Here is a 12,824-nt window from a genome sequence, read left to right as displayed (position 1 = left end):
GTCCCAAACATACAAAAATCCCATGCCTTCCGAAGCACCCTGAATATGCTGACAAATCCCCAAGTATGAAGGAAGACTGAGGTTGTACCGAGAGGAGGGGAGCCGGGGATGAAGGGGATTTGCTCCCCGCACTCTCCCTGCCCACTTACAGATAACGATGGGGGGATGGGGGAAGTGGACGCTCTGGCGGGGGCCGTGGGCTGGGGATGCCGGAGGCATGAAGCCCTGCCGTGAACAGTATGTAAATCACGGCGCCGAGAACGAAAAAGGGTTTCGCAGGGCGTGAAGATACATGAGGGCTGGTCGTCCCACGCACACACAACTAACGGTCGCTGGAACCGAGGGGACAGAACAAACTGGTCATGACTGTCAGAGACCTAACGGGGATGCTGGTTCCACGGGGGTGGGCGAGAACAGGAAGGCGGGAGGGCGCCCGGCTTACCCGCTCCTTGTAGTAGAAGGAGCTGACGGAGACCTGTTCCTTCTCGCTGCGGGTGGGGCTGCCGCTGTACAGGCGCAGGTTCCCGGGCGCCTCCGTGCGGATCTTCATGGGCGCGATCAAGCCAGTGTGATAGGCAGACAAGGCCGAGAGGGACCTGCGTGAGAAACACACGATTATCTGTCCTGGTGTCCCTCTGCCCATCCTTGTGAGTGGTGCCACGCTTGGCTCTTGATGAGACACTGAGAGGACGACAAATGGGAAAAACTGGAAACTCTGAAGAGGGAAGCAAACGGAACGTTTAAACCCGGAAAACGCTTCCACTGCAGAAGCAGAGAACGAGTCTGTGACTGCATACGTAGGAAACGCAAAGGAATCTACAAACTACAGGCATGTGTGAACTGGGTCCAGGTGAAGCCGCTCTCTGTCCATGGGACGCGAAGGGCTAGAGCTCTTTTCTGATACACACACTGACATAATTTCCAAAGACTAAAGATGTGCTGGTGATGTGAGAATCGAATATTATTAGCGTTGTGGAACCCCACATCATCTCACTTTCCTAGTTTTAGTTAACGTTCAGATAACGCCTTAGTGACGGGAGGAAAGGAAAGCACATTAAAAAAAATTAAAAGTCCGGGGCTGGAGTAGCACAGCGGGTAGGGCGTTTGCCTTGCACACAGCTGACCTGGGTTCGATTCCCAGGATCCCACATGGTCCCCTGAGCACCTCCAGGAATAATTCCTGAGTAACCCCTGTGCAACATCGGGTGTGACCCAAAAAGAAAAAAATAAAAAAGACAAAGTCTACCTTGTTCTGACAAACCAAGTCATCCCTTCCAGGGCTTCTGTGGGAACCACACAACAGAAATGTCAGCTTAGCTGCAATCTAAGGGGAATTAGTTGATCTTTCATCACTAGAATGAGTTCTGGGTTTGTTTTGTTTTATTTTTTTCTTTTTCGGTCACACTGGGCACTGCTCAGGGGATACTTCGGGCTTTGCACTCAGTGGTCACACCTGGCAGTGCTCGGGGGACCATATGGAATCAAACCTGGGTTGGCCGTGTGCCAGGGAAACACTCCCCACTGGACTATCGCTCCGGCCTCCCAACTAGAATGAATCCTACAGTGGATGTTCACTGAAGAATGAACTCAACATGTCTAAAGAGAAGTTCCGGGGCCGAAGCGATAGCACAGTGGGTAGGGCGTTTGCCTTGCATGCGGCCGACCCGGGTTCGATCCCCGGCATCCCATATGGTCCCCCAAGCACTGCCAGGAGTAACCTCTGAGCATCACTGGGTGTGACCCAAAAAGCAAAAAAAAAAAAAAAAAAGAAGTTCCGTGGTCCTCCCAGGTTTCACACCTCGCTGGGCACGTGAACACGTCCCTCACACTCACCTGGGAGTAGGCTCCGTCGGAGACACGGCTCGGTGCATCGTCATGGGCCTTGTGAAGTACACCAGGGACCCTGAGGGGACACAGCGGAGCCGACATCAGTCCCTGAGCCAGGAGCGCTGCGAGCAGCCCTGCCAGTCTTTATTTCTCTCGACTTTCCAAAGGACAAGATGTTACCTGCATAGGAGCAAAGACCCAACCCTCCAGCGCCCGGCGAGATGGCAAGGGGGACAGTCTGGCCTTCTAGTCCCCCAAGAGGACCCTGTCCCTGGGGAGAACCAGAACTCTGGTGCATATGCTACGGTTGGCTCTGTGGCAGCAGGAACCAAGCCCCGGGCCTCCTCCCTAAGGGTCTCACTGGAAGATCAGCTAAGGCCAACTGTGTGGCGTGCATTCTGGGCAGATGCCCACGGATGCTAATTTGTCATCAGATCTAATGACATTTCCACAGAGATCCTCTGGGTTCTCGGGAAATAAAACCCTAGGGACGTTTACGAATAGAGACTTTTCTATAGAATATACAAAATCTCTCTCCGACTCTCCCCCCAGGCAGAGAAGCCAAAGAAACCAACCTGCCCCACAGAACCGAGCCCCAGACGTCCTTGGGAAGGGAATGTTGGCGTCCTGGTAGGACCCGTAGGCGGTGGTGACCCGGGCAAAGGTCGGTAAGGGCGGGGTGACGGAGTTTGGGAGCGCAAAGGGATTGCTGGAAGCGCTGTCTTCTTGGTTCTGGAATTTAAACACCAGTAGATTCAACGCCACCGTCTCAAGCTCAAAGAAAGCAAATTCCCGGGCTGGAGTGATAGCACAGTGGGGAGGGCATTTGCCTTGCATGCGGGCGACCCGGGTTTGATCCCCAGCATCCCATATAGTCCCCTGAGCACCGCCAGGAGCGATTCCTGAGAGCATGAGCCAGGAGTAACCCCTGTGCATCACCAGGTGTGACCTCCCCCCTCCAAAAAAAGAAATTCCACCATTTTAATGGAAAGTAAAATCATAAAATCGGGGGACATGATGACGTGTCAGGGCACGCAGGACACGGGAAGCCCACCACAAAGGACTCCAGGCAGGAGACCAGCTGGCGCAGGCAGGGCTCCAGGCAGCTCTGGTTCCGCTTCACCTTCTGCAGGGACGTGTCCTTCAGGATCTAGAAGGAAGCGGCACAAGCAGTCAGGGAGGGCCACCGCTGACCCTGCCCAACAGTGGCCAGCTGGGAGCACTGGGGCTGGAGCCCGCTGCAGCTCCCGACACCCTGAGCCACCTCCCCCTTTAGGGACGCTCGGGAGCAGCTGGCTTCAGGGAAAGGCCATGTGCCAGGCTGGACAGGGCCCTCATGCAGTCACGGCATGAAGCCACCTCCGTCCACCTCCCCCGCCCTGCCCGCTCCGGGAGGAAGCTGGGGGCCCCAGAAGGAGCGTCTGCTGGGCTGGAGTGGGCAGCACTCAGCCCCCGGGGACACACATTTCACTTTAGTGAAAATCACAATCAGTATCAATCTCTCTCTTCCCTCCATCCCTCCCTCCCTCCTTTTTTGGTCCTTTCAATGAGCCCTAAGAAGGCTGCAAAGCTCAGTCAGTGTAAGCCGGCCCAGGCTAAGAGGCACGGGCACTGGGGGGCTGAGCTGCCCAGCACTGCAGCCTCTGGCCTGCGGGGAGACAGAGCAAGGCCAGTGGGCAGTTCGCACCACAGGACCACCCGACAAAAAGAACACAAGTTAGATGGGTGAGGGCTGCCCTGATTACACACTATGTGGTAATACTTTGGATACACTGAATTGACATGGAGTTAGCTGCTACCTTTAGGGTATCTGTGTGTGTGATTACCGGAAAGTTTCAAATTTTGTCCTGAAACAAACATTAGCAGACCATGGCCTGTGTTGTTCCTCTTGAACCACAGGGATTCAGGCCTGTGAGAATTCCTACTCCTCCTCCCATGACAGTGGAACTACTGGCCCTTTTTTCCTATTTCTACAGATACAAAGAAATCTTCAGATTTCAGGGGCTGGAGCAATAGCACAGCGGGTAAGGCGTTTGCCTTGCACTCGGCCGACCCGGGTTCAATTCCCAGCATCCCATATGGTCCCCTGAGCACCTCCAGGGGTAATTCCTGAGTGCAGAGCAGGAATAACCCCTGGGCATCGCTGGGTGTGACCCAAAAAGCAAAAAAAAAAAAAAACAGAAATCTTCAGATTTCAAATACAGAAGGTTCAGCAGCCCCAAACCAGAGTGACCGCATGGCAACTGACCCCACCAAACAAAGGCCTCGGTCTCAGGTCACCCCTGAGAGGACGTACCGACCCAGCAGGACGACACAAACAAGGCCAAGTGAAGAGCGTGCAGGCTACTGGGCTGAGGCCAGCACTTGCCCGTCCCTCACAGGTAACAGGAGCTCTGGGGAACAAGGTGGACCCCGTCAGCTCTCAGCCACGTGTGGCGGCCTCTGCCGTATCCACTCTGTGTAAGCAGGTGATGCAGGACCGTGAGCCTGGAGGGGTCCAGAGCAGATGCCCAGCGGTGGCCACTCTACGAGAGCCCAGTGGAGACCCTGGGCCAAGGCTCTCACACAGGGCTGTGCTTTGTGGGGACACATTCCAGTGACCTGTTTCCTGACTTTCTACAAAGTAGCCTTAGACCACCTCCTGTCCACTGTTGGGGGAAAAACACGAAGTCACAAACACAGGGTTCTGCATATGACGGGACAGCTGGAGTCAGACCCGAGAGCAGGCTGGGGACGCCTGGGGAACTGCACAGGGTTTATGTACACGCAGTGTACCTGAAGCCACGTGCCACTCGCCATCAGTTTTCAGCAAGGCACCAGTGGTTTCCATGAGACTTCCAAAGTGGAGGCCAGGGGGCATGACTCAGAATAAGCAGAGAGGGGCTGGAACAATGGCACAGCGGGTAGGGCGTTTGCCTTGCACTCGGCCGACCCAGGTTCGATTCCCAGCATCCCATATGGTCCCCTGAGCACCGCCAGGAGTGATTCCTGAGTGCAGAGCCAGGAGTAAAACCCCTGTGCATCGCTGGGTGTGACACAAAAAGCAAAAAAAAAAAAAAAAGAAGAAGAAGAAGCAGAGAACCACTTTTCCTATGTTTTCCCCAGAAAATCAATGGGGACTACTGGCCTCGCAGTGCCAAAGGGCAGCTGGCTTTGAAACCACCTCCACACAGTCTCCCTCAACTTCCCACTCGGCCCCACACACCCCCAGCAACGCAGGCCCGAGCCCCACCTTCAGCAGTTTGGCTTTCATGGTGGCCGTGATGGTGGTGGGGTTGATGAACTGGAAGGACGGGGCAGCGTTGTTAGGGTACTGCGCAGGGAACCTCACCAGCATCTTCACGCGGTGGTTGCTGCAGTGCACGGACACCGTGCAGCTCCTGTCGGCAGCGGCCATCTGCAAGGGGCAAGGGGACAGGCTCCCTGCAGCGAGGTGCATGGGCCTCTCCTGGGGCACGGGCTAGTACGGAGGACTAGAGGGCCCGGTGACCAGAAGAGTCTCCCTCCAGACACAAATGGGTTGGGAAGGGCCAGAGAACCAACTTCCAAAACGGATTGTTAACGGTAGTGCTTTTAGGAGCATCGTTCCAAAGCTCCAAAGAAGACAGAAATGTGCTGTTTACTTTGCAATAAGAAAGGAAGCAGGAAGCGGGACGGAGAGGTAGTTCAGTGGGTAGGGCACTTGCCTGCCCAGCAGACCAGGGTACATCCGCGGATCCCCGTGTGGTCCCCTGAGCCCCACTAAGAGTGATCTTAGAGCACAGAGCCAAGAATATGCTCTGCGCAGAGATCAGGCCCCCTCCACTGCCACCCTGTGCCTGTCCCCTGCAGTGACCCGGCCCCTGCACAGGGCCCTCCCCTTCACGGTGACCCACCCCACCAGTAACCCCGCCCTGTGCACAGGGCCTGCCCTTTCATAATGACCACGCCCCCATACATGGCCCTGCCCCCTCTACTGCTACCCCGCCCCTCCACGGTGACCCCGCCCCTCCACAGGCCCTGCCCCCTTCATAGTGACCCCACTCCTCCACTGCCACTCCACCCACCTGCACATTGACGTTGCGGATCTGCACGTTGATGAGCGAGAACTCCTGCTGCAGAGTCTGCGACAGGCCGGCCTGGTCACTTTTCTTCTCCTCAAGGAGGCTGCTCGGGGGGTCTTCCTTCAAGGCTAGCGGGAGATTGGGGAAAGGCTTCTGAAGAGGAGCCAGAGCAAGAGCGCCTGGGGAAGGCGCGGGGCTGGTGCGTTACTAACCTTCCTCCTCCCCGTGGCCCGAGCTGTGCTGCTGGTCGGGGTCCGGGGCCTGCAGGGGCTTCTCGGGCTCCGGCAGCAGGGACATGCTCTCGATGAAGTCTTCCACGCTGTCCAGGATGTCGTTGGCGCAGAGCTGCCACAAAGCCAGAGTGAGACCCAAGCAGCACCGGTGGTTGGAAAGATCATGCCATGCTTGAGTTCTGATTCTACTTTTTTATTCATTTATAAATTTGGCTTTGGGGTCACACCTGGCAGTGCCCGGGAATGCAGGGGGACCTACTACTTGGGAGTCACTCCCGGGAATGCTCAGGGGACTACAAGGTGCCAAAACTCAAACCGAACCATGACCTCCAGCAAGCAAAGGACGTATCCTTGGACGGATCTGCTGCACCCTGGAATTTGGCTTTAAAACGGGGACCCCACTGCAGAGGCACGAGTCATCCCAGGACAGGGAAGGCCAAGAGGTCTCATGCCTCACCAGCTCTCCCTCGTCAGACCCGCGGCACCAGATTGTGCTGTTCTGCCCTGGACATTTTCACCCCATTCAGAGAAGAGCAAGTCAAAGAAACTGCTACTGAACATCTCAGACCTTCATGGAACTATTTTTACTTAGGGCAAAGATACCGTAATTACAAAGCATTTGGGACAAATGGTGCCTTTTTTGGAGAAACAGATTCAAAAGTGAAGTAGCACTTGACCCTGTGATGAAACCGGCCTAACGCGCAAAGTGACAGTGTGCCAGGGAGAACTGCGAACTGAAGCCAGAGTTTTCTATGAACTTTGGAGGGGGGCAAAAGAAGTGAGACAAGATTCGGGTCTTCCAGGAACACAGCTAGAGCGAGGAGAAAGGAGGCCCAGAGGGGCGGGGCGGAGCCAGGGCCCCCCCCACACTGCTGCCCCCCACTGCCCACACTCCCGGGCTTCACAGGCTTCTCAGTCCCTGAACACAGCAAAGTCGCCGGCAGACTCCACATAATGCCCACACTACCCTGTGCCAAGACGAGAGAAAAGACCCACCAGAGGCTGCTGGTGTTAAAAGGTCGAGACGCCAGGACTAGAGAGATAGTCCGGCAGGTCCACTTGCAGAACCAGGAGTAAGCCCTGAGCACAACCGGGGGTAGCCCCAAAAAATAAAACAAAAACAAAACAAGGAAAAAATGCTGGATGAAATGATTATATGGGGGTACGGTGCTTGCCTGCCTTGCACAGGGCCTCAGTTCCCAGCACCTCACATCCCCACCACTGCCTGAAGTCGAGCCAAGAACACATCCTGAGGGACTGGAGTGATAGCACAGCGGGTAGGGCGTTTGCCTTGCATGCAGCAGACCCGGGTTCGATTCCCAGCATCCCATATGGTCCCCTAAGTACCGCCAGGAATGATTCCTGAGTGCAAAGCCAGGAGTAATCCCTGAGCATTGTCGGGTGTGACCCATAAAGCAAAAAACAAAAACAAACAAGAACACATCCTGAGTCCCAAAAATCTCCCCCACCAAAACCATGTTTTAAATAAAGCATGAAATACAGAGCTGGAGTCTCAGTGGGGCGCACAGAGAGTGGCAGGGGTGTGGCACAGGCCCGGCCGTGTGGCCTCGGACTCCCACAACCCCCACCCAGCGGCCGTCCTCCCAGCAGGCCTGCACACATACCCTCTGCATCTGCGAGTCCACGCGCCACATTCGCAGGCTCTGGTCCCGGGACCACGTGACCAGCTGATAGTCCTTGGAGCCTAGAAACCGCCAAGTAAGAAACCAGGACAAATGTTAAGCTCCGACGTCAGTTTTGCTACATGTCGGGGTGGGGGGGTGGCGGGATGAAGTTCATTCACTGAAATACATCTCGTGACAGTTCCTGGATGCTGGGCATTTGGGGCACTGGCACTGAACGTCACAGAACCACCGCTGTCTCTACGCAACTTCTTGCTGAGGGTGGAGAGAGACAGGCCAGTGCCCAGTGGTGAGCGTTATAAGGCCCCAGCATAGCAGACAGCAACTGGCAGGAGCCCCATTTGTGCAGAAATGCACCTGACTTAGGCTCCTGCATCGGCTGAATGACAAGGGCCCAATGCCAGAGACCCCCGAGCTTTCCAGCCCGTGGCACGCCCCCAGATAGATCTACCGGCCTCTCAAGGAGCGTCTGCTCTGAACTGTGGGGGAGGGCAGGAGCCTGGGGGGAGAAGAGCAGCCTGTGCCCATGCCCCGCACCAGGGGAAGCAGAGGCCGGGGAGCCCCCGCCCGGCCCGCGCCTTCTCTCCCACTCACCCTCCTTCTGCTTCCGCCACTGGAACTCCAGCACCACGTCATCGTGCCCCACAAACGTGTGGACCGGGGTGTTGAGGTCAAAGACGTTCCACAGGAGGAGGCTGTTTTCCCTCCGCAGCTGGGGGACCATCACCGTCACCAGCCCATTGCTGAAGGGCTGCAGCAAGGAAGCACAGAGACGGTGGGTTAGTCCAGGAAGACTCCGCCCCGCGCCTTCAGGTACCAGAGCCGGAAGCCTTTCCCCACGGAGACAAACCCAGGTGACGGGAGGCCCTCGGCGGTCTGGGGTCTCAGCTAGCCTGGGCTCCATCCCCAGCACCCCACATCCCTGAGCACAGAGCCAGGAGTAACCCTAAGCACCACCAGCTGTGGCCCCCAGATCCTAAAGAAGCAGAACTAAGATATGTGCTTGAAGAACATTTGAGAATTTGAAGCAGAAAAGGGTGCCCTCACTGACGCCCGCTGGGAGACCCACCCGGAGTCCCAAAGACAGTGCTCAAGTGTCTTCCCTACAGAGCAGGTGAGGCTGGGAGCGCCAGGTGGGATGGGAGCCTGCCAGAAACGGACACCACCCCTGGGAAGCCTTCCTCTTGTCCCAGCAGCCGCTCTCACCCTCACAACCCAACTCCTGAGCGCAGGACACTCCTCCACACCCAAAGTACAGGCAGCTGGAGGTGACCCTCATCGCACCCTGTTGCTTGAGAGAGACTGACTCCGGGAGACGAGTCCCTCCACCTCACGGCCCGGTGGCTCTCCTGGACTGCTCCGTTCATTTTCATTGATTTATGGCTTTCTGGGTCACACCCAGCGATGCGCAGGGGTTTTGCACTCAGAAATTACTGCTGTCGGTGCTCAGGGGGCCATATGGGATGGTGGGGATCAAACCCGGGTCAGCTGCGTACAAAGCAAATGCCCTACCCGCTGTGCTCTCGCTCCAGCCCCAAGCTCTGTTCATTTTTAAAGCAGACACATGAAACCTGAGGAGGATTTCAAGCAAAACAAGGATTTCGAGCACAACGTCTGGTCCCTCGACAAGGGCTCCCAGACGCGGAACCACTGAATATTCAACGCATCTCTAGGGCTTCCCAACGCTCTGGGAGCCAAGCCAGCGCACCAGCCCTCTCACACCCCTGTGCCGCCCTTTCAAAGTGACACCAACAGGAATCAACTATCCCGCATCATCATGTGGCCACGGGAGGACTGGTGGGACATTCACAGCCATCTGCCTGCCCACTGCACCTGGAGCAGCTTACAACTGCTAAAGCGTCTTCATATGCAGTCTTTCGAAAGAAGGCAAGTTGTGAACGCACATGCACACCTTCATCTGCTGAGCTGACTGGGTTTTCCGGAGTGTGCAGCTGCATTTGTGGCAGTGCGACATCCAAAACCTACAACGATGACATCGCAGTGGAGCCCACCAGATTGGATGGGAATGGAATGTAGAAGCCAAATAATCTCCACCAAGGAAAACATTAGCACGCAGAAGGCTGAACTTGCGGCAACCGCTTAGGAAACCCCCAGACAAGGACTTAAGGTCCCCATGGTGAAGGATGATTTTCTCAAATGTTCTATTACTGAAGTATTTTTTTTTAATCATTCCATTAGCCATTTAGTGGTAAGAAGCAATATAAAATAAGTGACTGTGGGCCTGCTATAGAGGCAGGCTTGAGAGGTGGCTGGGAAAGTGGAGACAATGGTGGAGGGAAGGAGACAGGGGTGGTGGGACAGGGGTGGAACACTGAATGCCTGCCACAAGTCACCATGAACAACTTTGTAAACCACAGTATTTAAATAAAGTGGGAGAATAAAATAAAATGGTGAACTGAGAGAATTTAGGGCATGCACCCAGCAGACTGGGTTTGGTTCCTGAAACTGCATGATCTTTGTGTACCACAACTCCTGAGCACAGAGCCAGGAGTAGCTCTGAGTACGGCCAGGTGTGCCCACCCAACACCGCACCCCCGCAATCCCCTCAAAAAAAAAAACCCCACAAATGGTGTATTTATGCAATTAAAAAATAGTAGGAAAAACTATTATATTCCACAAAGAAACTTGTTCCAAATCATCAAGGGCGTTGCCCCAACACCACACAAGCGTTAAACAGATCACCGCAGTGGGAGTCACAATCAGCAAGACATGGAAACAACCAGTGTCCAGTAACAAACCCGGGAAGAAGACGTGGCTGATCCACACGACAGAATCCTACCCAGCCAGGAGGCAGGCGGACACCCTGCCGTGACACAGCAAGGAGGGGCGGCCACATTACGGGGCATGTGCCACTTAAGCAGAAGCTGAAAAAGCCGAACTCCCAGAAACGGATTAGAATGATGTTTACGGAGGCCGGGTGGGGGGGGGGGTGGCTGCAGGTGGCGGGAGGGAAGGGAAAAGTGGATCAGAGATCACAGACTCCCCGCTGGAAAACAGTCACTCCTGGGGATGTGATGCATTACACGGGGATTATAGCTAATGAGATTGTTCCACATCCCGCAAGCCGCTGACGGATCTGAAATGCTCTCGCCACGTTAGGAGTGTGTCTAAGGCCAGCGTCACCTGATGCCGTGGCGGGAATCCTGCAGGAGGCGGGTCCCTCAGGGTAAGGGAAGCTAAGCACTTTTTCATACACCTACTGGCCATCCACCCGGCTTCCTCTGAGAAATGTCACCAACTTTGAAATGAGCCTGTCAAGGTGACGGAAGGGGGTTGGGGAGAGGGTGGGGTGGGGGCCATGACACGGGTGGTGGACTGGTGCTGGAATGTTGCATGCCTAAGTCTCAATAACTTTGTACATCATAGCTCTTTAATAAATAATTTTTAAAAAAGTGGGTAGGACATTTGCCTTGCACATGGCCAACCCCAGTTAGATTCCCGGTATCCCATATGGTCCCCTCAGCACTGCCAGGAGTAATTCCTGAGTGCAAAGCCAGGAAGAACCCCTGAGCATCGCTGGGTTGTGACCCAAAAAGAAAAAAAAAAAGTGGATCCCCTCAACCGTGCACACGGTGGGTGAGTCATGGTATGTCAAATCTCTCTCCATAGTCAGTGGATACATGACACGTCCTCAAGCTGGGGGAAATTGTCAATTACACCGCTGGGCCCCAAACCCAGGTCTTCCGAACCCAAAGCCAGACTTCCTTCTCCACAATACAATCACCACCTGTCTCGGACCCCATTAATGATGACCCCAGATGGCTACTTTCCAACTGAGCCCTGAAGCGGGCTAAAGCCTTTTTCATACGAATTACATAATATACAATTAATATCTAGCACCTCTGTCCACCTCTTACCTGGAAAGAGGGACAAAACCACCTTACAAAGTAGAGATGCCATCCCTTGGCCCCTGTGCCCGGAGCCCCCTGATGCAGCCCCCTGCCCAGGGCAGCCTGTCCCACTCACCGTGTATCTGGCCTTCCACACGGGCACCTGGCAAGGCAGGATGTTGAGGTATTTCCGGGGCTGGCGGTAATCCCAGAACTGGAAGGAAGCAAGCAGGAGCACTGTGAGATGAATGTCACCCACCACTCAGCCACTGGGCCCAGCACATCGCGAGCCTACAGCTCTCCGTCCCCAAAGGTACACCCCAACCCAGCACGACAGTCCTGTCTGGCTCCACACCACAGCAGATAGCCCCCTCTCCTGCTGGCAACGGTCATGGGGAGAACGGCAGGGTTCAGGAGAACCCCCACTTAGGGTGGGGCACACTGGCAGGCCCGGGTGAGAGGCAAGGATTCCGCCAGGGACCGCCAGCCTCTTCCCATGGAGGGTAACTGAACTCGCCACAACCGCACTGGGTGTCCCAAGGACTTAAAGCACTCAGAGGCTCAGAGATCTGGTGTTTCTGTTTTTAAAACCTCATGGAATTTCTACAACCACCACCTACTCTACAGACCAATCTCTTTTTCAAATGCAGAAGCAAAACTGCAAGAGGCACCCGACAATCCTTCATCTCCCGGAGTGGCGGTGTGGGACATGCGGGCAGGAATGGCAGCACTGCCTTAGAGCTGCCGGGACTTTTCTCTTTTTGTTTGCTTGTTTTTCAGGGACAGACCCACTGACGCTTGGGGGGACCACGGGGTGCTGAGCCAGCTCTCCGACATAACTGGCAACACTTTTAATGGAGTGTTTGTCACAAAAGTAAGAAACAGCAGAGCAGGGACCAGAGCAATAGTACAGTGGGGAGGGCGTTTTGCACTTGGGCAACCTCAGTTTGATCTCCAGCATCCCATATGGTACCCTGAGCACCATCAGGAGTGATTCGTGACTGCAGAGCCAGGAGAAATCCCTGAGCATCGCCAGGTGTGGCCCCAAAAGAACAACAAAAAGAAAAACAAAAATGAACCAAATTTAAAAAAAAAAGGAGTGGGGCTGAGGCAATGGCACAGCGGGTAGGGCATTTGCCTTGCACACCCGGGTTCAATTCCCAGTATCCCATATGGTTCCCCCAAGCACCGCCAGGAGTAATTCCTGAGTAAAGAGCCAGGAGTAAC

General features: G+C 55.1%; 1 protein-coding gene across 3 annotated transcripts in view; it reads right to left on the bottom strand.

Annotated features, from left to right (window-relative positions):
• Nucleotides 1-12,824, bottom strand: part of WDR59 (WD repeat domain 59) — a 59,944-nt gene that overhangs the window by 20,973 nt on the left and 26,147 nt on the right. For all 3 annotated transcript variants that reach the window (XM_055145955.1, XM_012932645.2, XM_055145956.1), the window contains exons 9-18: nucleotides 11,734-11,811; nucleotides 8,341-8,497; nucleotides 7,729-7,808; nucleotides 6,083-6,215; nucleotides 5,874-5,998; nucleotides 5,060-5,224; nucleotides 2,882-2,977; nucleotides 2,403-2,559; nucleotides 1,834-1,903; nucleotides 443-596 (exon numbers count right to left, since the gene is read on the bottom strand). In XM_055145955.1, the coding sequence (XP_055001930.1) occupies nucleotides 443-596; nucleotides 1,834-1,903; nucleotides 2,403-2,559; nucleotides 2,882-2,977; nucleotides 5,060-5,224; nucleotides 5,874-5,998; nucleotides 6,083-6,215; nucleotides 7,729-7,808; nucleotides 8,341-8,497; nucleotides 11,734-11,811 (1,215 nt within the window). The remainder of the gene's footprint in view (nucleotides 1-442; nucleotides 597-1,833; nucleotides 1,904-2,402; nucleotides 2,560-2,881; nucleotides 2,978-5,059; nucleotides 5,225-5,873; nucleotides 5,999-6,082; nucleotides 6,216-7,728; nucleotides 7,809-8,340; nucleotides 8,498-11,733; nucleotides 11,812-12,824) is intronic.

The sequence above is a fragment of the Sorex araneus genome, chromosome 8, assembly GCF_027595985.1.
Source record: "Sorex araneus isolate mSorAra2 chromosome 8, mSorAra2.pri, whole genome shotgun sequence".
In the NCBI taxonomy this organism is placed as follows: Eukaryota; Metazoa; Chordata; class Mammalia; order Eulipotyphla; family Soricidae; genus Sorex; species Sorex araneus.
This window is presented reverse-complemented; position numbering and strand designations above follow the sequence as displayed.